This window comes from Eschrichtius robustus, chromosome 3 (genome assembly GCF_028021215.1).
Source record: "Eschrichtius robustus isolate mEscRob2 chromosome 3, mEscRob2.pri, whole genome shotgun sequence".
Classification (NCBI taxonomy): Eukaryota; Metazoa; Chordata; class Mammalia; order Artiodactyla; family Eschrichtiidae; genus Eschrichtius; species Eschrichtius robustus.
The window spans coordinates 104,127,568-104,154,137 of record NC_090826.1 but is presented as its reverse complement, the minus strand read 5'-3'; the positions used below and the strand labels follow the sequence as shown (position 1 = coordinate 104,154,137).

At 47.2% G+C, this 26,570-nt stretch overlaps 1 protein-coding gene across 2 annotated transcripts in view; it reads right to left on the bottom strand.

Moving 5' to 3' along the window:
- Positions 1-1,383: 1,383 nt before the first annotated feature.
- Positions 1,384-26,570, bottom strand: part of TENT5C (terminal nucleotidyltransferase 5C) — a 37,723-nt gene continuing 12,536 nt past the window's right edge. The window contains exons 1-2 of one of the 2 annotated variants that reach the window (XM_068538156.1): positions 2,804-2,882; positions 1,384-2,585 (exon numbers count right to left, since the gene is read on the bottom strand). In XM_068538156.1, the coding sequence (XP_068394257.1) occupies positions 1,384-2,559 (1,176 nt within the window). In that variant the 5' untranslated portion in view covers positions 2,560-2,585; positions 2,804-2,882. Of the gene's footprint in view, positions 2,586-2,803; positions 2,883-26,570 lie in introns of those variants that run through there. The other variant, XM_068538155.1, reaches the window with a different exon arrangement.

Genomic DNA, 26,570 nt, shown 5'->3' with positions numbered 1-26,570 from the left:
CACTGTTTGCCTTCTAAAGTGCAGAGTATAAACAAGTCTGGTCAATCTACCAGAGTAAGGAAGATTCTTCTTCTTCATTCTCTCAATTCTTCCCAAATACACCACAAGGAATCCTCTTGAGGATGCCCTGGGGGCTTGGACACACACGAGGCCCCACTGATGGAAGGAGCGTCCACGTCACACACAGCACAGGGACAGCAGGTGCGAATCTAAAGCAATTTTAAGCCAGAGAACTCTGCCCGCAGGCGCGGACCATTCCACAGGTCACTCGGATCTACTGAAATCCCTGGATTTGTCTGCTGTCCAAAAAAAGCCTGGAGAAGGAAACCACTATTTTTGAAAAAACAAAAACAGAAATCAGCCAAAGTACTCCAGAAAACACAGCCAGTCATACTTGGAATGTGACCAAAATGGGTTTCCGATTAAAACATGGGAAGACCCTCACATCAGTTACAGCAATGACTCTAGACTCGGCACAATCCTTAGTCTTGGGAAGAGCAAAACAAAAGTGATCAACTGATGAGGGAAACAAAAAAGTGTCATTCAATAAGAATTCCTCACTTTAAAGAAAAGAAAAATTGAACATTCACGTTTCCTATTTACAATCCCCCACCACAATTCTACTGAACATTATGTTGCACAGTTTATTTTATTTTCAAGTTACATTTCAAGAAAAGGTTTTTTTTTTTTTTTTTTTTTCTCAGCAATATCTCACAATTCCTCGTGATAGCACAGCATCTAAACCATAAACCACTTCCAACCAGATCGTGATTCTCCAGCTATCGGCTTTGGTTTATTGAGGAGAGAAATCCTCAGCTCTGCTGACAGAGACTAAACATAAGCAATTTAGTCCCTTGAACAAAAATTAAGCCACAAGAGCACCCTCATGTTTACCATTTTCTGCGGGACTAAAACTGACACAAGAAAATAGACCATCCGCACAACTTCCACGTAAGTGCTGAGAATTCCAGGGGAGGGCCGACATCCCCTACCCTAGGCTCCAGTGAGAAGCCCAGCAGCTGGAGACTTCTACACTGCCCACGTGTTTCCCAATCTCAACGACCGCACGGAGCTCAGACGTCCCCGTGCCGATGTTTGGAACACGGCATGTTAGTGTCTGTCTTGGAAAGATGTGGATAGGTCATAGTTCCTATAGCATTTTCCAAAGTGGCACTGGAATCACAGGTCCCTTTAGGGTTGGCTCATGATATACTGGAGACCCATTCCAATGGGCGCACAAAGAAAAAAAAAAAAAAAAAAAAGCAGAGTCAGAGCTGAGTTCCCCTTTAAAAGCCAAACACCTATGTCTAGAAGGAGGCTCCCCTAACCTGAGAGCCCTCGCCCTACGGGGGTCCCCCCTGTGGAAACCCTCGGGTCCCAAGGTTAGTTGCAGGGCAGCCAGGTGGGGTAGGGCTGGCTGTAGGTGACCGGAGGGTGGGCCACGTAGTAGTTGCTGAAGCTGCCGTCACTGACGTAGGGCGCGGGCTGGTAGTAACAGGTGACAGTGGTGGCGTTGGGGATGATGTTGTGCTCGGCCAGCACGCGCAGCGCCAGCAGGGAGATGAGGTTCAGGGTCTGCCTGCGCTCGTGGCCCATGAGGCACACGGTGCTCTCGTTCACCACCCTGCGCAGGGTCATGAGGTAGTCGTACTTGCTCCTCTCCTCCTCCGCGAAGTGGTTCTGCAGGTAGGTCTCCAGCTTCCTCTGCTGCTCGAGGATGTCGGGGAAGTCGATGAAGAAGCGGGAGCACATGTAGCGCTCCAGGGTCTTGATCTCGTCCTGGTCGGCGGGCCTGAAGTCCCGCACCAGGAGGTTGCTGTACTTGAGCAGCCCCCCGCCCCGGATCTCCTCGGGGTTCTTGGTGGCGATGAGTCTGTTCCGCAGGTGGGCCAAGGCTTCCTCGAAGTCCCCGTACACGCTCTCCCCGATGACAGCAGGGTGCAGGTGCTCGGAGAGGGGGCAGCTGGAGCAGTCGTAGAAGAAGAGCAGGGAGTCCAGGATGATCTGGAAAGAGTCCACACTGAACTCGAACTGACGCCGGATGGAGTCCACAAATTTCAGCTCCACGTTCCGCCCGTTCTTGTTGGAGAGGGAGATCAGACTCCAGCGGTCCGTGTCCGTGCACACCTTCACCAGCTTCTGGACGTACGCCTCCTTCAGAGTGACTGGGCTGATCTTGAGCTTGTTCACGCCCTCTGGCAGGAAGTTCAGGAGGGAGCACAGGACCACATCCCTGACCAGCTGAAACTCGGCCTCTGTGGGCAGAGCCACGTGAAAGATGAGGTCCAGGTCTTTGCAACCCAACCCGTTGTCCTTGACCAAGACGTGGCCGGCCGCAGAGCCGTTCAGCCGGACGTCCTGCACTTTGATGCCCGCCTCCTCCAGCCGGCCGCGGACCGTCTGCACGATGTCCTTCAGCGTGATCTCCAAGGTGGGGAAGTTGCCTCGTCCGTGGATGGGTACGACCTCGCTCAGGACCTCATGCAGCCGGCTCACCTGGTCCCAGGTGAGCACGCTGAAGGACACGCAGTCGCTGGTACTGCTGCTCTCCTCTGCCATCTTGGGGGATGTTCTTGCCGGGGAAACTGAAAGGGAGGGAAGAGAAACAGAGTTAGGACTCACTTCTATGTGGCAAAGCAGCTCCAGGACTCAGAGGTGATGCTGGTTTCTCTCTGAACACCTTCCTTACTGCAAAGTGGCAAAGAGCACCTACTGCCCGCTGCTGCCGTTGAGGATTAAATGAGTTTAAACATGTTAAGAACAGCGCCTGCGTGGAGTAAGGACAATACACACACAAACTTACCCTACACCAAATCTGACAACTTCGCACTTTTGTTTTCTGTGGGGTTTGTTTGTTTTGCCCGTTTTGTCCGCGTGAGGGTAGGGTCGGGGGTGGAGCCTGTGTGTGAAGGGAAGCAGACAAACTTACTAAACCGAGTAACCTAAACACAACATTATTCAACAGAGGGTCTATAGGTTTTGCTAGTTTTCCTTGTTTTCCACGGAAATCACCTCTCCTGCTTTTGGCTCCCTAACTGCATCCTGAGCTGGTTGATACCTCGGCTACAGTGCCCACACAGAACACAGGATCCACAAGAGAAGCTTCCTTCTCTTCGTGAACTGGTGGATTCTCAGCCCTGGGCTTAGTCCTGCTAGAATCAAATACGCCGATATCCTCTTCACTTACGGGAGCTGTCTGCCCCGTAACAAACAATCCTGTTATCCAGGGTAGGACCAAGGAGGTGTCTGAATGACAAAATTCCTGAGTAACAAAGGATTAGATCAGCTAAGCAGTGGAACCGCTCTGCCCAGCAAGGAGGCCCGACACAGGATGTGGAAAAACTCCTCAGGGCAGTGTGATTTTTCAACTGTATTTTGAAAAAGAATCCCTTCAGTCTACCCAAGGAGAACAAAGTTAGCACTCAGTACTAGGAGAAAAACGTGCTTCTCGCACATCACCGGCTAGAACCACAAGGTTACCAAAGTAATTTTCAACTAAGTTATATTGTTCAGAAAATGAAACAACAGATTTCCTGGAAATGCTAATATGGAATAACAAAAACGGATACATTAGAAAGTCCAGGTGCTGTGGATCCACATGGGTCCCACATTAGCTAGATGGATGTAAAAGGCTGAGGTGCTGTCTTCAGACTTCACTGCAAACAGGAAGTTTTGCCACCCTCTTCACTTTTCTGACTTGCTAGACACACAAAATCCATCCCAATGACCTGCAGCTTCATTGTTTGGACGCGGCTGCCTTTGAAAGCACATCCAGCATGCATAGTCCTGGGGTTCCAACTTGGGTTTTTAGTCTTGCACTGGTGCCAGGGACCCTCGCCTTATCTATAGAGCTCAGATCAATGGGATGGTTGTCGATCCATGTTGGGGGCACCACTGGACACACCAAGACGAGCTTTCCAGGAGCTGGCCATCAAGGAGGAGGGTGAGAACACAATGTCTCAATATGAGGCAGTGTGTCGGCGAAAGAAAATGTAATATGAAGGTAGAAGAAGTGTCAGTTGATCGGGGCGAACAGGAAGGCCACAGAGGAGCTCATTTATGGGGCGGGGACACAACCGACAGAAAGGCAACAAGAGCTCTCAGCTGGGGTTGAGGGGCGGAAGGCAGCCGAGACCTGACGAGTTGTCCAGTCCGGCCATCATGCGCCTCTTCTCAAGCCAGATCACAGGCTCCCTTTAGTATGTAGGTTAAGGGACTGAATTTGCTTAGTTGGCCATGGGAAAGTAGATCACGTGATTAAAGCAGGCTCCAGGAAGGCCAGTGGGGGATGGGCACTCTTCTGCTTGCTACTGAAGAATACTTGCCAAAGGGAAGGTAAACGTTTTCCTTCAAACCTGTTTGGACAGCGTTAGAAAGCCCTAGGCTGTCTAGATTATCCTACCAAAGCACTTCTAAGTTAAGGATACCAAGCAAAATTTGTGATGAAATACTTGATGTTTACTGTGGCTGGCCTTTGGTTTCAAGTCAGGTTTGGGACAGTAGAGATCTCTTTTTAATGTGCTCTATATACACTTGGTTCTTTGTGGCCCCTTTAATGATGAGCGTAGCACACATTACACTTGTGCCCACTGCGTAGGGCACTACCCAATTAAGTTCAAATGATTACAGAAAGGTATGGCTCCAGCTTTGTTTTGAAACACTGCTAAACTATGATTTAGTGACATCGATTTCTGCCAGGTGTGTTGATTTACCTATAAAAATACAACTTGCTTTACTCTGTGTATCAGCTGTTAGTGTGCTTCCAAGGCTCGGGTTTCTGGTATGGGCATAAGAAGTCACAGCAACAGAGGAGCTGCAATTCAGTCAGTACTTGGAAAAGAAGGAACAATTAATTTTAAGAAAATCTCTAGGAAGAAACTCAATAATGTTGTAGAGGAGAATAGTTGCAGGAATCATATTCCTTTTGACTCGTGCCTTTTTTTAAGGACTTGTTAAAAAAAGAAGTCATCTAAAGTCAGGACTACTCCCACCTCTAGAACAGTGGCTCTTAACATTAGAAGCGGGACATCTAAGATGAGGGAGAACCTGAGGAAAGCTATCACTCATTATTGGGGCGGAGGTGGAGGGTGGGAGGTGTAGTACATATGCATGAAAAATTTCACATATTTTAAAATCTCTGAAATTGTAGTAGATTCAGAGTTAGAATCTATTTTAGACTGAAAATTTGTAAGGTTCTAATGGGAGGAGGGGCAGGAATAGCCAGAAAAGTTATTAAAAATTGGAATGGTGTCTACTAGCCTGGTAAGAGATATTATGAAGCTACAATAACTGATAACAGCAATGATATTGGCAGAAAAAGGCAGACAAATAGATGAAACAGAATTTTTTAAATCTAGAATGAAAATCTAGTACATAAGGGGATTTAGTGTATAAAAAGGAGGCATTCAAAATAGTAAAGGGAAATTTTTGAGACATCTGGATAGTTATCTAGATTTTAAAAATAAGCAAGGATGGCTCCTTAGCTTGTGCCAATCTAAGATCTAGACGGATGAATCAAAGACTTAAGTGTAAAAGGATGAAACCCTAACAATACTAGAAAAACATGAAATTTATGTAAATTTACATAGAATAGGTATTCCTTTCTAAATCACACAGAAGTCACAAAAAATTGATACATTTGCCTATATAAAAATTAAAACATCTACATGGTGAAAACACCATAAAGATGTGAGAAGACAAAACCAGGAAAATACTTGTAACATTAGACAAAGCAGTCATTTCCTTAATGAATAAGGAGCTCCTACACATCAGAAATACTAGAACCCCAACATAAAAGAAGGGGCAAAGGACACGAACAGTGGCTCAGACACTTAACATATTCAAACTTACCTTAAGGGATGGGCAAATTTAGACTTCAATGTATCATTTTTACCTATCAGATTGGCAAAGACCAAGCAGCAGACACTTTTGGTACACTGCCCGTGGGTTCCCTCTGAAGAACAACATGGGACTCTCAATTTTAAGTGGACATACCCTTTGGCATAGCAATTCTACTTCTAGGAAGTCCACTTTGGATTTAATCCTGTGAGTATACTTGCAAGTATGCACAAGGATATTCACTGAAGAATTATTTATAAAGCTACAAATAGTCATCGGTAAAGAAGGTTAAATGACTTGATGCATGTATACAACAGGATACGAATGCCTGCAGTTGTCCAAAAGAATGGTGGCTGCTCTGTCTGTATGAATATGAAATGCTTATCAAGATTGATTAATAAAAAAGCAAGTGTGAAACTGTGTGTGTAAAAGCACAAGTCTATGCTTACACAATCAAAAATCTCTGGAAGGATATACAAGTAGTTCAGCTTACACCAAATACCACTGCTAGGTTGGGGTACAGGGTATAAAGAAAACTTATTTTATCTCTTTTGAATTTGGAACCTACATATGTATTAGTTGAAAAAAGTTACAATCTTATGAGCCATATTCCAAAATCTCTCCCCTTTGAGCCTTCTAATCTGCTACCTTGTTTAACTCCTTCAATTCCTTTCCTCCTAGCCCTCCCCACTATGCCTGTATCCACGTGCCAAAACCAAATACACTTAGAAGCTTCCCCTCCAAGCCTAAACACTGATCTCTAGCAGGGCAGGCAGAGGAGGAGGGACAGCGTTTATCTGGAATGGCTTTTAGTCAATTTTCTACTTTTGTGGTGTTTAAAAGATGATGTCCATTGTTTATCCAAAAAAACCCCAAAACTTTCAAAACAATGGATAAGTCATCTCATCTAGTGTCATTCTATGTTTAGTATCCAAAAATGTTTTCTGTAGTTTTACAAGAATTACTATTTCTCATTTCAGACATATTATTACAGCTATCCTCATGGTGCTGTTGGTGACTGGCTACAGTTGCAAGAACCTTAATAAATGCAGTAAACACTTTTTCAGGAACCTAAGATGCCTATAGTTGGCATCTTCCATGTCAGCAACTTCTGACATATATATGAATAATGGAGTTAACTCTTAGAAAAAAGTAGTCTATATGAAAGCACAGTGCAGAACATGTGCCAAGTCCATGGTATACTTTTTAATTCTCCCAATTGACTGTGACTTAGATCTGGAGCAGCTCTTGAAGCTACTGAAGGCTCAAATTTAGGCTGAGTTATATTTGTTGTTTAGCTTATTAGAAGAGCCCAAAATAAGTTATCAATGCCTATTAGAAATGAATCCTTTGTTTTCCCTCACCCATCCAATTTCAAATATCAAAAGTACATTTACAGGTTACTTAGACAAACGTGGTATTACCAGAATGAATCCAAGTCATAGGCCCTTAGTGCTTAGATAACACACCAGAGCTTAGTGTAACGGTTTTAGTTTTAATTAACCACTTGAGATCAACATTATTTATATGGGGATGAGATCAATCCCCATATAAAAGAATCACGTGAAACACACAGTCTCAATTCATGAAAGGCCCTGGTTAAAGGCAAATTCTAATTAGCAGAATTAACGAAATAGTAACTAGAAAAAAAGTTAATTTGCAGCCTGGTAAATTCAAACTAAAGTGTTTGATTTCCCTTTACTTGTCTGAGAAGCAGATGCATTGTATTTTGCACTAGAAACTGGGAAAGGTGGGAACCATGATTTCTCACTGATGTGAAAATTCAGGCACCTTTTTACAAGTGAGGATGGCCAACTGCCTGCTCAGTTTAAGCTACTTAATCTTCTAAAAAGTTTGACTTGTGATGAATGACTCTCTTAGGTTCCCTTGGATTCCCTTTTCTTTTAGCATCTGGCTGCAGCAGGAGGATAAAATGCACACATTAGTAGAAAACAAGTTTGTAGAGATGGCAGCAAAAGGTGAGAGGAAAAGACAAACTAAGCCCAAAGAGTAAACCAACCAAGCTCCCTGAGCACTCTAACTTACCTTTGTTTCCCACTGCCTGGCACACTCAAGGCAGGTTGATCTGAAAACCAGTTTGAGCCCCCATTGAAAAGAAAAAAAAAAAAAGTTATTTCTAGTCCCGCTCCCTACCTTATCCAGATCCCAGAAACAAGAGTGACAGAGGCTACGAAAGCATGAGGGGCCTCCGGGTGGGCAACAGGACAGGCAGACGGACAGGCTGGAGATGAATGCTAAGAGCCCTTGTAATACGTCTAGGCCTCACGGTCGAGGGCTGGGGTCAAATCGGCACTGATTTGTTTGCGCCTGGCAGTAGTTGTAGAAATGCCCAGAGTCTCCTTGGCATGTGTGGAGATGTACATCCGTGAAGTTAAAGACGGTACATATTTAAGCCTAGGTCTGTGACATCTGACATGGAAGCTCCAGAAGGTTTCATGGAAATGCTGCAGGGTGAAAGAGGCGCTCTCAGCTATGGCAGCCCAGCTTGCCCACAGACAACTGAGCGGCACCCTCTTCCCCTGACCCTGCTATGGGCTTAAGAGCACAAAAGAAACTCAAACACGTTACAGCGTTCCTTTGATGACAACATGCTGTTCACCGGATGTTACCCCAACGGCCTGGATCTTCCTAGTGACCCTTTCCAGCTCAGGGTCAGAGACCCAGCCATGCGCGGTAGACTAAGACTGGTGACAGACTCCAAGGGAGGTGTGTATGGGGCACAAAGGCCCCTGCCGTCCCCGGCTCCTGGCCCGGGGGGACCCATGCACCCGTGGCTGCGATCTTCCACACAAACTCTTCTCCTCCATGTACAACTGAGGGCCCTTTAAGCAAAAAGAAACTACTTCCTTGCCTATAAAAGCTTAGAGAATTTAAGCAGAAGTGAAAGTGCATGGCAACACTCGTCATAACATCCCATCCCACCTCTTCCCTCATCTGGCTGAGGGAATGGAAACCACAGCTCTGGGCCTATTTCTTTTTCTCCTACAAAATGAAGGTGTAGAGGTGTGTGGGCAAGCAAACAGAAGAGTACTTAGTACAAGCCACTTCACGTCCACTCCCATTAATCCTCACAAGTGCTCTGAGGAAGTGACAACTGTCCCTTGTACACAAAGAATAAGGATCAGGAAAGATTAAGCAAATTGACCCCAGATCCTCAGCTCTGGACCTAATGTTCTGACTCTTGGAACTGGAAACAACTTCCAACAAGGTCAAGTTCTGCCACTGGTGGGCGGCAGGTGGGGAGAAGGCAATAAGCTCTTAAGCTACAAACCCACACATACACTGGGATGACCAGTGCTTACTGCTACCAAAGTGATCTTTTCTAAAACAGAAATTGTACTGGTCTTATCCAAAAAAAGGAGCTACCTTCTGCCAACTATACAACTGCAACGCCTGGTCTTCCCATCGGCCCTTATCCCCAATGTACACGCTGAAGACAGCAAAGCTTCGGTCAACCAGCCTTTACTGCCTGCTTGAGTGCAGGCTCTTCCTGTAGAGACGGCCACAGCCAGGGGACACCAAATGTGACTAGATGTTTGGCCAGGTGCCCTATGAGCCACCAAACTATTTGACAATGTCCCAAACAGGCGGCAAAACAGTGCTGTAAGTTCATCTGGATCAACCCATCCGATTCCTACAACAATCCTGTAAGGGAGATACTATTTCCCTACTTTCATAGGTGGGGAAACTGGAGAACAAAGAGGATACACACATTGTTAACTGTCCAAGGACGCACTGCCGGGAAGTGGCGGAAATGGGACTTAGGAGGCTTCCTAGGTGGCAGACAGCTTTGGTATATGTGTTGGGGTAAGGGCAGGGCTTTGAAGGTAAGCTGGTTGTTCAGGTAGTTGTAGGAAGGAGATAGCAATAAGAAGTAAAAAGAGAAGAAAGGTATGAAGCTTTGTTATCAGAGGGTGGGAAAAGTTGACTAGAAGTGTTAAGGCCCCCTGCATGGAGTAAGGCCAGACGGCAAGTGCCGAAAGCAAGGCAGAAGCATTTAGAATGAAAGTAACTAACAACTGTCAGTACAGAAACTCTCTCCCTCAAAACCATCATGGATTTGGGGGTGCATCCAGCCTGATGGGAGCCACCAGAATGAACATAATTAAGTATAGTCATGCGAATGTTTGTTGTAAAGGAACAATGGCTGAAAGATGAAGGCCTAGGATCCTCATTTCTGAGGAAGCTCCAGGATACCAGCCAGGTTGGGAGGCAGTGGTGATTTCAGAGAAAGCAAGTCCTGAAGGGAGAGAGAAGCCAGGAGTGGAAGGAGCTGAGATAGTCAGCTTACCGGGCAAGCGTTAAGAGGCAAAAAGAATAGCACAGGAGAGAGCTTTTAGGAATGGGCTGATCCTGGTCTGGATCTGCAACTAAGGCACATGCCCTGCTCACAGAATAAAGGAACAGCTGCTGGGAGTCACTCTGGTGGCTGGAAGATCAGGAGTGTGAATCTGCGGATGAAGCAACAGAACAAGGCATTCCCTGCAGACAAGAGGGTAACTTTATCAGATCCAAGAACAAATAACCCAACTGGAGCTGCAGAGAGAAGGTAGGTAGATTGGCAAGAAGTGATCAGGACCCCAGGGGCTGGCACAGGAAGGAGAGCTGGAACAGACTTGAAACAGAAACAGCCTGGAACAGACTGACAAAGGCCTGCACGTTGAACCTAAGACTGGACACCTGCCCCTTTTCCCACCTGTGTGCAGTCTGACCCTTGAGATCCTTTCACCCTCGAGAGACAGCCAGGGACTTGGAAGGACCATGGACTTGATATACGCTGCAGCAGATAAGTGGGCAAAAAGGAGAAAAACCAGGGTCAACAGGGATTCAGCCTTCTGCAGAGAAATCCTCCCTTACTCCTTGAATTCCTAGGGAGGTGAAGGTCGAAGTCATCTAGGACCAGAGGGCAGCCTGAGGAAGCCTTTTGTCTGCCAGCTGCCAGCCCTTCGGCAGGGCCCCTGGCCCACCACCTGGGAGGAGGCCACATTCTGGAGACTCTCCCACTGCCCCCAAACACACTACAGAGTCACAGATAACTGAGACGCACACCTGTGGTTCATGTACCTGGAATAAGAGTTTCGATTAGTAGACAGCCCAAAGCAACAGAACCAGATAAAATGATGCCTTGTTTATTAAAAGGACAAGAAAATTTATTCTTTGTTAACTTTTTGCAAGAAGTTATGCTTACAGCTGCTCGCTCAAACACCCACAAATACACTCTACCTCAGTCCAAAGATATAAGTGCCCCACGCCACAAAACTGTGCCTGGGGAAAACTGCTCTCAGTCAGTGACACAACAAACCCCGCAGGTGGTCTTTTCTCACTCAGCTCCAGCACATTCAGCCAGAGGCCTCAACCTATTTTCTCAGCGTTATCAGTATCCTCCTAGCCATTCAGCACTGATGTGTACTAGAGTCTAAAAACTTGGATCAATTCCCACGGCAATGGGGATGCTGCCTGAGCCAAAGGCAAAGAGTGTCCCGGACGGAAGCAGAAGCGGGAAGAGAGGCCAGTGCCCCCTCGCTCTGCCCAGGCTTTCCCAGTGGGAGAGCCCTCACAAGCGCTCCCTCCCCACTGATGCCAACATACAGTCTTCACGGTTATCAATGCCTGGGCCCCGTCCACAGACACCCGCCCCGAGACGACTCCAAACAGAAAACTCTTTCCTGTCTTTCAAAATAGGACGCTTAAGTAAGTGTGGTTGGAGAGATAACGCTGGAAGAACTCATGCTGTGGCAGCAAAACAGCATGAGACAGAATAAAAACACTGTCCCGGATGTTGTAACAGGGACACCACAGAAGTTCAAGTGCTTAAAGGAATACCCTGAATCGTTGCAAATGTAAGTATTAACAAGGTCAGAACACAGATATCTCTGGATGGGAGAGAGGCATAGAAGCCTTGATTTTTCCAAGGTGTCAGCATGATTAAGTGCTACACACTCAACTTGAACTGGAAATAATCCTTGTTGCTCCTGGGTACCTCTCTCCCTTCTACCAAATGCCTCTTTCTAAATCAGAGATGTTACCAGTCTGAACTCATTTAAAGAGATCCCCAGAGCTGGCCCTACAGTTTTACAGACTGACTAGGCTGAGAAAAATAGGACAATTCCTAGGAGACTTTACCGTAAAGATGAACAAGTTTACATACAATCCATAGGGTTTAAGGGCTGACAGCCTCCAGGTTTTATCAAGGGCTGTGTCCACAAACTAATTTACCATCTAACTTTCTAGTTTAGAGCTTTGAACTGTTGTTAGTTGTCCAAAAGGAGGACCTCAGTCAGCTAAAGGCCCCACCTCATCACCAGCAGCGTCCCGTGGGCCTTATCAGGAAAGGGACCAGCACTCTCCGTTGCTCAAATGTAGCATTTCTCCAACTTTGGCCATATACCCCCCTTTCCCGATACCTAAGCATGAGCTGCCTCCATTTCAGCGAGGATGCTAATTACACAGACAGTTCCATCCCAGTTTTAGTTTTGCATAGAGCCTTCCCTGCAGAGTTAACTTTCGCATAGCAGGCACCTGACCTCCAGGTACTGAGCACGGCGGCAGCCCAAGTGAACAGCACCAGGCTCAGTGGTCCTTCTGACATCATCACAAATACTGCTAAGAACAGAAATTCGGGTAGGAGGGCAGGGGATGGGGGGAAGGAGTGGAGGGGTAGGATTAAAGTGAAGGAGCAAGACCATGGAGTGGTAGCTATTTCTGCACCAACTGCACATGAGGAGGCCAAACCGCCTTGTCTTCGGCGTCTTCACCTGTGTGAGCCGTACAAGCCGTGCACATGGCTCACTGGGATGCTTATCACCAAATTAGCATTTACCAAGTCACGTGCTGCTGTTATCAGGCATCTTGTAGACACCTTTCACATGAAAGTTATTTTCTCTCCCATTTTCAAAGTTTAATTGTTGTTAAGTTTTAATTGTTGATAAATTGTTAAGAGTCCTGGTCCCCTGCCAATCTCAGAAGATTTTATCTTCAGTGCTTCAAAATTCTATTATTACCTTATGATTATTCTCTAAGAAACTACAGAAAAACAAGAGAACAAGCACTGGACTAGGACTCAAACATCCTGCGTTTCAGTGTCAGGTCTGACTCACACAGTGAATGATTATCGGCAGGGGGGCCACAACAACTGAGCTTCCTTTCGTTCTGTCAGATGTCTGAGTACCTACAACATTCCAAGCACTGTTCTAGGAGCTTACGGTCTATTGGGAAGCAAGAGACCAAGATCTCTGCCCCTGCAGAGCTTAGATCCTAGCTCACACTCTTCCTCCAAAACCTCGTGTTATTAACTCTTGCCTCCCACGCGAGGAGAATCGGGATTTGACAGTGAAACATTTTTGCAGATGGTCTAGATCTGTGCCACCCAATAATGTATCCACAAGCTGTTGGGCGCTTGAAATGGGACAAGTCCAAATTGAGATGTGCTGTGAACATAAAATACACACTGGATTTTGAGGACTCCGTACGAGGGGAAAAAAAGTAAAATAACTCATTAATATTTTTATATTGATTACAAATTGAAAAGATAGTATTTGACATGATGGGTTAAACAGAATTATGTTCACCTGCTTATTTTTACTTTTTAATGTGACTACTAGAAACTTAACTGCGACTCATATTTCTACTGTCCTTCTTACAATGAAGAAACTGAAGAGGTAGAACCTAAAGGGGCAGTGGTGCTTCCAGGACCAGAACCCAGCTGTCCTCACAACTAAAGCAGCCTCAGAAGCAGGGAGGGGGTAAGGATGAAGACAACAAAGGGTCTGGGCAAGGGAGATAGCAGCAGCACCAGTGCCCCACCCAACACCCCCAGGGCCGGCACCTGGACACACAGCAGGTGCTCAGTTAGCGCCCACTTCATCTCTGCATGTGGGTCAGCAACCTTCCCAGGACTGGCCAAGCCCACACAGAGTCAGCCGGCTGCGGTGGTCCTGATGCCCACCTCCTCAGCCGTCGCGGCTCAGGGATAAACAGGGTGTGTCTGGAGGATAAGGGGTAGCCAGCCAGGCGAGGTGGAGGATTACCCCTTCTCCCACCCTGGTAAGGGCTATGCAAGGTGAGAGGAGCTTATGACAACACGAGAGGGTGGGGGCAGTACAAGATTCATGGATAATTTTCTTCTCAAAATGTGTTTACAGGGAGCAAATATAGAGACAGATATGGAACTTTTTGTGCTCATCCAATTTAAGATAAGGTTTGAAAAAAACTAGAAAATAAGGTACAAGGTAGAACTGTAAAGAAGTACTGATGAGAAGAGGCGTGGGATAAGGGGATCCCCAGATAGGGTAAGATCAAGACGCCTCTGAGAAGGGTCCAAAGCTGGATTAAAATAAAGTTTGGTGAGGAAGAAGGAGCATTAACTTGCTCACATATTTGAGTGTGTATTCCATGAGGCAAGGTAGGTCAATTAGGAAGGGAGGTCAGGAAAGAACAGATGGTCAGAAAGGTACAGGTCCTCAAAGGAGCGCATCTTCTAGAGGGAGGGGCAGTTCCCGTGAGCCCTTAAGGTGTTGGAGGTGCCGGGACGCAGAGCTGCCCAGAGGCAGGGAGAGGCGCTGGGCTAGCACTCTCGTGGAGCTGCTGTCTGCAGCCCTAAACCAGGTCAGCGATGGCAGCGGGAAACAAAAAGTTAAAAAGAGAAAGACTCAGCAGAACGAGCACCCAAGTGAATGTGGAGAGAGAAAGGCTGAGTGCGCGTTGTGAGGCCGTGCTGGGGTGGATGGGCAGCGGGAAGAGCTTGGAGGGCGCGGGTCTGGAGCTCAGCCTGAGGAGTTTCAGCTGTCAGCCAATTAGTCGTCACTGCTCCTCGCTCCAAACCTACACCCCTGAGGCCTCCGTTTTTAAAAAGGCCCCGAAGCCACTCAGCATTTTGGGCCCGGAGCTTGCGATCCAAAAATGTGTGCCAGCAGCACCTTGGCCCATCAGGACGCCATCTCCTGAAGTGTGCTTCCCTCTCTGAGAGGAATGGCAGTCGGATGCCAGCAGAGCACTGGATCCAGTTAACAGGCACTCCTTCGGAGTGCCAGGTCCTGCACTGGGCATTCAGCAATGAGCATAGACCCCTGCCTTCCTGGGGCTCACACGCCACTGGCTGCAACAAACCGGCAAAACCCGAGTGCCTCAAGGACATTCTGAGGCGGACCCAGCTCCTCTTGCATCCAGAGCATTTCCACAGGGCTTTTCACATACCATTCCCTTGGCCTGCTTGGCACCTGGCACAAACTACTACCTAGGAAGCACTTAACCACTTACGGACTCAGTCACTGTTATCCAAGAAATAAACACTTTACACAGTTGGGTGACCAAGACTCCCAAAGGCTCCAAGACTAAAAAACATCCTACACAGAGAGTTGCTTAACATCAGCAATTATTTCTTCACATTAGTTTTTCCCTATTGTTCCAAGAGGTTCTGCAAACAGTTCTAGAACAGGCTACAGGGCCCAGCTGTACAAAATCTATTAATTCTAAACAATTCATAAGGCTTCCTTACACAGTTGGGCTACACAAAGATGCTTCCTCTAAACCATTTAAATTTCAAACATAAGCTTCCTTATTAATGCATGTAGTGAAAAGATAAAAACGTTTGAAACCAGAAGTTCCACAAGCATCATAAGAGATCAGCACTACTGCTGTACCCAAGTGGCTTTAAACACATGAACATTTCTTTAAACATAGAGGTGTCTGCTTCATCATAATACTGCTTATGCCCATTTATTTAACATGTTACAGTCAAAACACCAAGATGGCAGAAAGCATTTTTCTATATTGCCTTGTTTATCTCAGTGACAACACATAAAAGCAATGAACCTTATCTAACCAGAGTAATGTTTTATCCCAAGTAACACCTCAGACTCTGCATTGCTTCCGCTTAAGCCCCGCCCCATCCCCCCCCCACCCCAATAACGACAACAACAGATACACCCCAGAGTCCCGTGTAAGACCGAGAAACCCAAACCACAGCATCACAAGTTTAACTTAACTCATGAAACTAGTCCTGGGTATCCATAAGATGTTTTCTCGGCAACACAAAAAGGGTTTACCACGTCCGTTCGCTGCTCTTGGCTTGTCATTCTTTAGTGACTGACACCATGCACAAAACATATCAAAGATGAAAATGAAGACAGGGTACTACTTAGTTGAGCAGTTGAAAAAATAATGGCATTTTCTAATTTAGTATCGAACGTGCCCAGTTTCTGGCACTGGGAGAACAAGGACGCTACAGTCCACTCTAAGGTATCTTTACTGCGGCGCAGTTCCTTGGACTCTCAGAAGTGCGAGGACTTCTCTGTTCTGATGGGTAGTGCATGATGTGCACAGTCTGGCCTGGCCTTGAGCACTGGGGGAGGGCAGGCTCAGTGGGGCACTACTGGGAGGTGGGGCAGGGGAGCTTCTGCAACTCAGGATGTGATTGCGGTGGCTACTTGTACTCACAGGCGAGCTGAGCACATTAGTAGGCAGAGCCATAGGTGCTCAACCAAATCACGGTCATTCTGACAAACAGGACAAACGCCAATCCTTTCCTTCAGTTACCCCAACTTAATCTCTGGATACAAGGCGGGTATTGTGGAAGAAATTCAACATAAAGAGTGCTGCTGTTCGCTCTATGGACACACACTAACTTATGAAATTAGGCACCTTTGTTTGGGGTAACAATTTAGAGGCCTTCTGGCAGAGAAAAAAGTTTTTTTTTAACTTTGAGGTTAAATTTACCCACAGCTACCTGAAAAATTATATATAATCTACCAAAATCTGCTTTCTAAAAACTCTTTTATTGAGAATAAATGGACTCTAAAGATGTGGGTATACCTTAAGACACAAGGTTTCAGTTATCTCAAGTAAAAGCTTGACTCCAGAGATAATAAGCTCTCCATCTTCACAAACAAGAATGTCAAAGGGCAGAACCCCTGCTGGTCCAGCTCAGAGCTTCCCTGAAAGGGAAGAGAAAAGTCAGCGTTCTCTAGTCCCCACCCTAACCCCTTCGATGGCAGGGTCTCAGGGTCTCCAGTTCGGGTCTCACTCCCTCGGTAACACCTCTGGGGGTTTAAGAAGGCACAGTTCCTGGTAAGCGCTCCTACCACCCTGACGGCTGCCTGGCTGCCTGCCTGGCTTGCTTCCCTGCCAAGTTACTCACGTTGAAAGGTTAGTGTAGCCAACAATGGCCACTCACATCCCCCCTGCAGGGCAGCTGGGCCAAGCCAGAAGTCTACTTCAGGAGGATTTAATAATCTTCACTTTATTTCCTGGGGAGGTTCAGGCTCCCAACCCACCTACCAAATATCCTGAATACCAACTGTCACAATACAAATGATTACAAAGTCTTTATAAACGCGTACTGTAATAAGTGCACTTGAACAGTCCACGGTTTGCATGCTGTAACTCCATAACAGATAAACAAACGTTAAAAGGCAGCAGGTCCCTACTTAAGACACAGATTTAGTCAGCCCTGAAGAAGTCTTCCTCCGGACAAAAACAAAAAGGGGGGGGGGGCGGAAGGGAACCGAGCTGATCCTTCCCGCGGGGTCCAGCCCTAACGGTCGGTTCTAGTGAGCCCGGCTCAACTCGCGTTCTCCAGAGAAACTCGCCAGGCATTTCCCCGGAAGTCCTCCCTTCCTTCGAGGTAGCGTCGTTTTGTTTTCTCCGGCAGGCGTTCTGCGTTTAGGTGTACAGGCTACCAACCTGTACTCGTCAGGTTCGTCCCCCTCCTCCGACTCCCTCCCACTGCCGCGATCTGGACTGCGACACCTCCTGGGCACCGTGCCTCTAAGCCGCCCGCGGCCCCGCTAGCCGAGTCCACTTAACGGCCGTGGCTTTCAGACTACAGGCTAAGCAAGTTTCACTCCTCAAAGGGGAGGAACCAGGTCACGGACGCAGTATTCCCGAGAAGTTTCCGAGAGGAGCGCAGCGCACGAGTCACTCGCTTGGATCACTTTGCGGCTCTCGGTGTCCCCAGTCTAGAGCGAGTGCAGGAAAAGTTAGGGATCTCCGCCCTCTCCTTAAAACCCCGGCCCAGGTTCCGAGCCTGGGGACCACCCCTCCCCTCCCCGGCCAGATGCAGCCCCTGAACGCTGCGTCTCCAACTGCGCCCTCCGAAACCGCCGCCGTCGAATTCGCGCCCGGCCGACCGGCCGAGGTGTGCGCGCCCGCGGGAGCGCCGGGGCGAGCCCGAGAGACCGCAAGCAAGGCAGTGGTGGGGCGGGCGCCGTCGGACCCGGGGAAGGTGCTGAAGGCCCCCATCACACACTCTTCGGCCGCCCGGCCCGCGCCCGGCCAAAGCGCAGCCTGCGCGATGCGCGGAGTAGGAACTCACTGAAGTTTGCCAGACCCGGCCGAAGTCTCTGGAAAGTTGTAGCTCCCTCTCGGAGCGTCTCGCCTGGCCCTCGGGGGCGGGCTGTTTAGGGGGCGGGGGTGACGTCGCGGGGGCTGGAGGGGAAGGGAGAACTGGGGCCTGGCACCTGTCCGCACCTCCCCTGTGGCCACCGTGCCCCCACCAGGCTTGGCCAACACTGTAGCTCCGCTCGGCCGGGGCAGATTTCCGCCCCCCCACCACCCCGAGGGCAGAACTCGCGGCTCTCCGGAACCGCGCATCCTCGCACCTTTAGAGGAGGGGGCCGTGGACTCACCTGGGCAGCAGCGGAGGAGACCACAGAGGCAGGTCCTTGGCGTGGGCAGCCCCCAGCAGGAGCGGCGCGGTCACTACAGCCCCCAGGCAGCGGCACAGAGTGAACCGTCCTGCCGCCGCCCCCTCCGTTCTTAAACGGCCTGACCACGCCCCCGCCCGCCACGACCGCCCCAACCCCCGCCCCTTAGCCTGCCCTCCCGGGGGAGCGAGGGGCGGGGCGGGGCGGAGCCGTCGCCCAAGGGATCCTTCCGCCTGGGCGCTGACGGCGAGGGCAGGGCGAAAGGTGCCCTCTGATTGGCTCCTCGGGTGAATGGTTGCCGAGAGACGAGTAAATCTTCGGCGGCTAGAAGGGGCAGGGGTGCCAATGGGGGTAGCACTACGCAGGCGCAATAGAGAGGGGCTGCGTCGACACCCCCTTAACTTTGGAGCTGCTGGGACTCCCTTTCTGCTTTCCACTGCGCTCTTTTCTGCCATTCCTATCACATAAACTTCTCCACCACCCCCCACACCCCGCCCAAGTTTTTCCCGTCTCTATTCCGCTCCCGCGCAGGCCTGTTTTTCTTTTGCTTCTCTGGGGATTTTCGCTTTAGTTCTCTCTCCAGGAGTGGGGAGTGAAACCTCCAAGCCTACCTCCGACGTGTGTTTTGAAGTCGGAAAAAACTTTTGGTTTCTGAGCGGGTCGAGCCTTCCTGATTCCCCAAGCAAATTGGCTGGACGTCATTGGGGAAAGGGCCGGCACAGTTGGTTCTCCGGTGCAGTTACCACCTGTGTGCAGTTAGTGGGACTAAGAGCCGTGAGGAATCCATCGCCAAGTCTGGCAACCGTGACAGCTTCAGCCCGACTCGGAATGTCACAGAGCTCAGTCGTGTATGTTATACAACATGCAGGCGGGGCTTGGACACCGTCCAGTCACTCCATAGCAAATGGTTTCGAGTCCAGGTTCTAAATTCAGATTAACCTGGGTTGGAATCTACATTCACCACCTAACTAGCTGTAAGGCCTTGGGCAAGTAACTTAACCAACCCTCCATAAGTCTCTGTTTCCTCACCTGTACGGTGGGACTAAAAATGGAACAGCTTTGTAGGGTTATATAAGTAATAAATAAGAAAATGGAAAGCTATTAGTGCAGTGCATGATATAAAGTGTGTGGTGAGTGTTATTTATATCCAGTTGTAGCTGTTATTATTTATCAATAAACGTTTATTGAGCTTGTAGTGATCTTCTATTAGGTTGTGGGAGGAAAGATTACTTCCGAGATGAAGTATTTCTCTACCCAGCCCCTCCATCCCTGCCTGAAATAAATGTAGTTCTCAATGTCTGCCAGGATAGAGTTCTCAAATATATGCTTTCCCTGGGGAGAGGGAGGTCCCCTGGAATATTAATGAGATAGAATATCAGTGTGAATGCTTGTAGGGATCAGGATAGACGGTCTAATTTTTTTTTTAACTTTTTCTTTTTGAGGTACAAATTCGGTAAAGTGCTTTGTGTACAGAACAATGAATTTCTATGTACGTGTATCCCCATGTAGCTGCCACCCAGATCAAGACATAGAACATCTCCAGCTTCCTCATGCCCCTTCCCATCCAGTGTCCCACAAAGGTAACCACTCTTCTCACCTCTATCACCAATGTTTGAACTTGTTGTGGATGAATTACATAGTATGTGCATTTTTGTGTCTAGCTTCTTTCACTCAACAGCGTGTCTATGAAATTCATCCATGTTGCATATAACATGGTTCATTCTTTTCCATTGCTGTGTATTATTTCATTACGTAAATACTCAATAGTTTATGTACTCATTCCACTGGTGGATGTTTGAGTTGCATCAAGTTTTTGCCTAGCATGAATGAAGCTGCTACAAACAATCCTTTTTACCAGCTTTATTGAGGTATACTTAACAAAAATTGTATATATTTAAAGTGTACTACATGTTGTTTTGATACACATGTACCTTGTGAAGCTAATTAACAGCCAAGCTAACTAACATATCCATCACCTTACATAATTACCTTTTGTGTGTGTGTGTGCTTGGGGACGGGGGTGGGGTACAGTGAGAATGATTAAGATCAAATTTCAAGTATATAATACAGTATTATTAACTATAGTCACCATTGCTGTACATTAGATCCCCAGAACTTATTCTGAACCTCTTTACCCTCTGACCTACGAACATTCTTATATATGTCTTTTGGTGGAAATACATCCATTTATGTTGGGTTTATACCCAAGGATTGGAATCGCTCGCTCATAGAGTACACACATATTAAGCTTTAAGTATACTGCGAAACATTTTTCCGAAGTGGCATAACAATTTATATTCCAGTGACGTGAGATTTCTGGTTGCTTCACATGTTTGCCAGGGTTGATATTGTCAGTCTTTTCAATTTAAAAATGGGGTTGTATATTTCATTGTGATTTATATTTACATTTCTCTGATGATGATGTTGAGCAACTTTTCATATGCTTTTTGGCCATTTTGATACCGTTTTAGTGAAATACCTGTTCAAGTCTTTTGCCTATTTCTCGGGGGTTTTCTGTCTTAATGATCTGTGAGAATTCTTTACACATCATGGATGAGTCCTTTGTCCAATATACGTATTACAAATACCTTCTCCCAGTCTGTGGCTTTCTTTTCATTCTCTTGATGTTATCTTTTGATAAACAGAAATTCTTAATTTTAATGACATCTAATTTATTAATCTTATCTTTTATGACTACCGCTTTTAATGTCCTGTTTAAGAAATCTTTGCCCAGCCTAAGGCCATAGAGGTCCTCTCCTTCATTTCCTTCTAGGAACTTGGTTGCCTTAACTTTCACATTTAGGTCTATAATTCATCTCAAATTAATTTTTTGTGCAGTCTGGGGTCAAGATTTATTTTTTCCCATACAGATATCCAATTAGCTCAGCACCATTGGCAAGTAGTTTTGTTGAATGAATGAATGGATATTTATTAAATGAAAAATTCGGTTAAGAAAACAAAGTGACCAGTTACTTAAAATCCAGATTGTCCAGAAAGATCCAGGGTACATGATCACAATAAGACGAATACAAATTATTACACTACATTGGCCCTAGGACCATTTCTACTTTTTCAGTATGTCATGGATACCATTAGCGCAAGCAGCCTCAGGGTAGAACACGGGTCAGAAATTCTTACCTAGAATTTGATCTAGCCTGATTTAGTTCTACCTTTGCTTAGGTCAAATTTTGTTCAGCGTCCTGACCCTTAGGCAATTTTGTGGTAGGGAGGAGGGGAGAGCCAAGAGCCAGAAGAGAAATTCCTTGTTCGTATGTCTGTATATATTTTTCTTTGAGCCCCTTTTTATTCCTGGGGCATTACTTGACTTTTATAGAATTTTATTTCCATTTTTTTGTTTGTTTGTTTTGTTTTTTAAAATACACACTTCTTTCTACCCCATGTGGCATCCTGGAACTGGAAGGAGACTCGAGAAGTCATCAGGTACTGCCCATTGGACATGGACCAGATATTGAAACTCTTTCCGAGATTACTGGAGCCTCCTTGCCAATTCAAAATGATTTAAAGACCTTTGCTTTGATTCACTGATCTGTACCTAGGAAAGCTGAGAAAAGGAATGAAGAGGGAGGAAATAGTCTTTAAAATGCAGGCATGGGGCTTCCCTGGTGGCGCAGTGGTTGAGAATCTGCCCGCCAATGCAGGGGACACGGGTTTGAGCCTTGGTCTGGGAAGATCCCACATGCCGCGGAGCAACTGGGCCCGTGAGCCACAACTACTGAGCCTGCGCGTCTGGAGCCTGTGCTCCGCAACAAGAGAGGCCGCGACAGTGAGAGGCCCGCGCACCGCGATGAAGAGTGGCCCCCGCTCGCCGCAACTGGAGAAAGCCCTCGCACAGAAACGAAGACCCAACACAGCCAAAAATAAATAAATAAATAAATTTATTTTTAAAAAAATTCAGGCATGACTCAACTGTCACCATGGCGCTGAAGAAGTTTTGTGTCTCAATAGGATTTAATTTAAATACTTAGGAAATTCTATCATTAATCCTCTTTTTTAAGGCAACAGCTACCTTTTGTATAGTGCCCAATTATCCTCATTTATCAGTTTTCCTAAGTCTTAAGTATTTGTATTACTTTATCCCAAGGTGAATCACCTTGGTAAGCATTTATTAAAATGTCCTTATCTAAATATCTTGTCTTAAAATGATTTTTAAGTTTTTATTGATGTTTACTGACATATAGAGAAGTACACAGATCATCAGAGCACAGCTCAATAAATTTTCACAAACTGCACAAACTTGTCACTAGCACACAGATCAAGAAACTAAGGAGCACCACAGCACTGGCAGACCTGTTTTAAAACAGTGGCATTTTCTACATCCTCACAAGTCTCTGGGGGGGCCAAGGCATGACTCAGCTTTCCACTTCCCACCTAGAACTCTCGCCAGTAAATCCCTGTCTCTTTTCAGGCTTCTTTAGAGCAATATTTTTCTTGGGTGTTGCAGAATGAGAGCTAGGTTTGGAGTAAGAAGGTGTGAGTTTTATGGGAGGAGGGAGAGGGCTGCATCTTTGGGCACAGCTATGACAGCAGGCTCAAGCACGACATGGCAGTGGAAGCACTGGGGCACGGAGGCAGCATGAAGCAAGATGGGGGACCGGAAAGGGGAAGGGGGTGATGGTGGCACTGCCAGAGAAATGAGAATGCCAAAGATGAGCAGGGCTGACCTCACCCCTCTGAGGAAGTATCTCTAGACACCCTTCCTGCCCACCACCCTAACAGTGTCACTTGAGAAAGGATGTAGGGTTTAGTCAGTTGGCTGGTATCCCTGTCAAATGGCTTAGCCCCTCTGAGTCTCAGCTCCCTAATCGACAAATGGGAATGGTAACTAGCCTCCCTGCTTCGTGGAGGTGTGTGCTGATCAAATGAGGTAGTGAATGCATGTGAGAACAGTTGCCCTGTTCACAGGATTTATCTCTTTGCCAACCTTGGGCCCTTTTCTCTCTTTCTGTTAGAAGAGCTTGGCAAGCAAGTCGGATGAGAGCAGAGAAGGGTAAATTCTCAACACCTTGCTATGGCTGCCTTCACTTCTGGGGCTCTGGATCTCTTATCTGAGGATTAAAGGTTTCAAATCTCCCTTCAGGGAAAAGGAATTCCATGAAAGTGTAAATTGTTAACTGATCATTTCATATCTCATCACCAATCACTGGGTCCATTCTGAGCCTGCCTTACATTTAGGTCCCGGATGTCTGTCTCGCCAGCCGCCATAACGCCTGAAACTCCCAGCACAGGAGTCTGTGCCTGTTGGCGAAGAGACTGCCGCCATTTCCACACAGATTACCAGAGGAAGAGGATGCCTCCCTGCTAGGAATGTCTACCTCACCTCCCAGGGGACCTCAAACGTTGTTTTCCAGGCCACATATTAGTCTAGATTTTCAGTTGCAAGCAATCAAAAATGACTCTGGATGATTTAAGAAAGATGGAATTTATTTTTAAAATATTGGGGAGCCCACAGAATCAGCAGGATGGCTAGAGAACTTGACCAGTTGGCTGTGCTACCAGGAACAAGGCTTAAAAATCATACTGTAGAACTGGTCCAGGGAAGATGCCATGACATCACCACAGATGTAGGCAATGCACGTTGCTGCTGCCGCCTCTGGAAACGATGTAATTGCCATTCCCACCACTGCCGCCACCCATTGATAGGTAGAATTTTTGTGTCCCATCACTAGCTTCCGATCCAAAATCTGGGTGGGCACATCTGATCAGCAGAGCCCAGATCATGTGCCCAAGCCCTGGTTGCAAAGAAGGCTCAAAAATCAGGTTATGTGATTTAACTCAGAGTTTTGACTCTGCAAAGTGGGCTCTACCTCTTAAGGTAGGGAATTCTCCAAACAGAGGAAGGAGGTTCAGATGCTGGATGGCCAGAACATGTGCCTCTTCCTTCCAGTCTTTACATCCGTCTCTTGTGAGCATTGATTGAATGAATAAGCATTCTTTGATCCATCTAGCCCTGGAACACAGATCCAGACAAGTTTCTGAAGCTTACAAGTTGGAGAAACAGGAAACGGACTCTTGAGAAGCTTTGAGGATGGAGACCAGCCAGCTAGCCTCACCTTGCCTGTACACTCTGCTGTTTGGCCAGGTGATACTTTTCCTCTTCAAAATTCTTCAAACAGACACTGAGTGAATGATGTTTGGTAAAAGGAAGGAAGGAAGGGGACTTCCCTGGTGGCGCAGTGGTTAAGAATACACCTGCCAATGCAGGGGACACAGGTTCAATCCCTGGTCCCGGAAGATCTCACATGCCTGCGGAGCAACTAAGCCCGTGCGCCACGACTACTGAGCCTGTGCTCTAGAGCCCGCATGCCACAACTACTGAAGTCCACGCACCCTAGAGCCCGTGTGCCACAACTACTGAGCCCATGCGCCGCAACTGCTGAAGCCCATGGACTAGGACCCATGCCCCACAACTACTGAGCCTGTGCTTTAGAGCCCGTGAGCCGCAACTACTGAAGCCCGTGTGCTCTATGGCCCGTGCTCCACCACAAGAGAAGACACCGCAATGAGAAGCCTGCACACTGCAATGAAGAGTAGCCCCCACTCGCCACAACTAGAGAAAGCCCGCACACAGCAACAAAGACCCAATGCAACCAAAAAAATTTTTAAAAGAAGAAAAAAAAGGAAGGAAAGGAGGGAGGGAAAGAAGGAAAGTGGGAGGGAGGGAGGGAAGGAAGGAAGAAAGGGAGGGAGGGAGGAAGGAAAGCGCCTTGAACACATCACCCACCCTTCCCCAAGTCTCAGGTTTCATTCCTAGCTCTGCGTTACTTTAACCACTGCTCTGGGCCGCAGTTTCTCCATCTGTTAACAAAGGAAAAAAAAAAGGACCCAGCCTGGCTTACCTCCAGCACCTCCAGCTCCAACAGTGTCATGAAGGAGGTAAAGGGTATGTGGCGCGGCTGCCCAGCACATCAGGGGGTTGGCTGCATATACTGACAGTGTCCCAGAGCTGGCGCTTGTGTAACAGGCGGATTTACTGAGAGGGGACGACTGTTTGCTCAGCAGCCGAGAAGTCTATAATTAGACTGTCACAACATCAGCAAAAGTACAGGATCAATGTAATCAGAGAAGAAATGGAAAAGAACATGGCATCAGTCAAAGTCTCCAGTGGGTCCCCGTGGTTTCCGGAGCACTAATCGCCCAGGCGATTCAACGTCCCGCTTGTGGGTTTCCTCCTGGTGATGACCAGGTTGGTTTGGGCCTGACTGCCCTTCACCACTACCCAGCTCTCCTCCTTCTCTTCTCCTTCTCCCTTCCCCTGCTCACTGAGTCTTAGGAATGAGAGACCAAAGGAGGCAGGACCTGTGCCCCAAACTCAGTGGCCAAGGCACCTCTGTTCCTCATGATGTGTATGTGTGTGGGAGTGGAGGAGAGCCAACTATAAAATCCAGATCCCTGGGCCCCATCTTGGCCCTACTGGCTAGGTGCCTTAGAATCTGCATTTAGCACATCCTCAGATGGTTCTATGTATGCTGAAGCTTGAAGACCACAAGGCTGAGCCATCCTCCTGCCCCATGGCAGCCCTGCCCTCTTGCTTCTACTCTTCATCTGGCCTGGTTATAACACCGTCAGGATGGCAGCAAGATTTGAGGCAGCCAAGGTTAAAGGGCCCTTCCAAAGCCAAGAAATGATAATGGGCCTCTTATTTTCTTTTTAATCACATTAAGAATTCCAAGCTGCAGACCGGTTTACCTCATTAATCCTCACGACATCTGATCTAGGGGGTAATGGCCAGTGTCTTTAGTTTCTTTCCATCAAAGTGGATCAGGGCCCAGGTCTGCCCCTGAAGGATCTGGATCCGAGGGCTTCTAGGCTTCCCCAAGCCCCATCCTCCTAGATAGAAACAACTGGATTTCATAAATCTGTGAATCTTCATTCATTTCAGACACAATTTTTTAACATAAATAATACATGTTGCATTGTATAAAAATCAGAAAGTGCAGGGACGCAAAAGGAAGAAAGAAGTCATTACTGAGCCCTGATCCCACAGCAACAATTCTGTAAATACTTTGGTGCTTATCCTTCCACACTAGTGTGTGTGTGAATACACACACA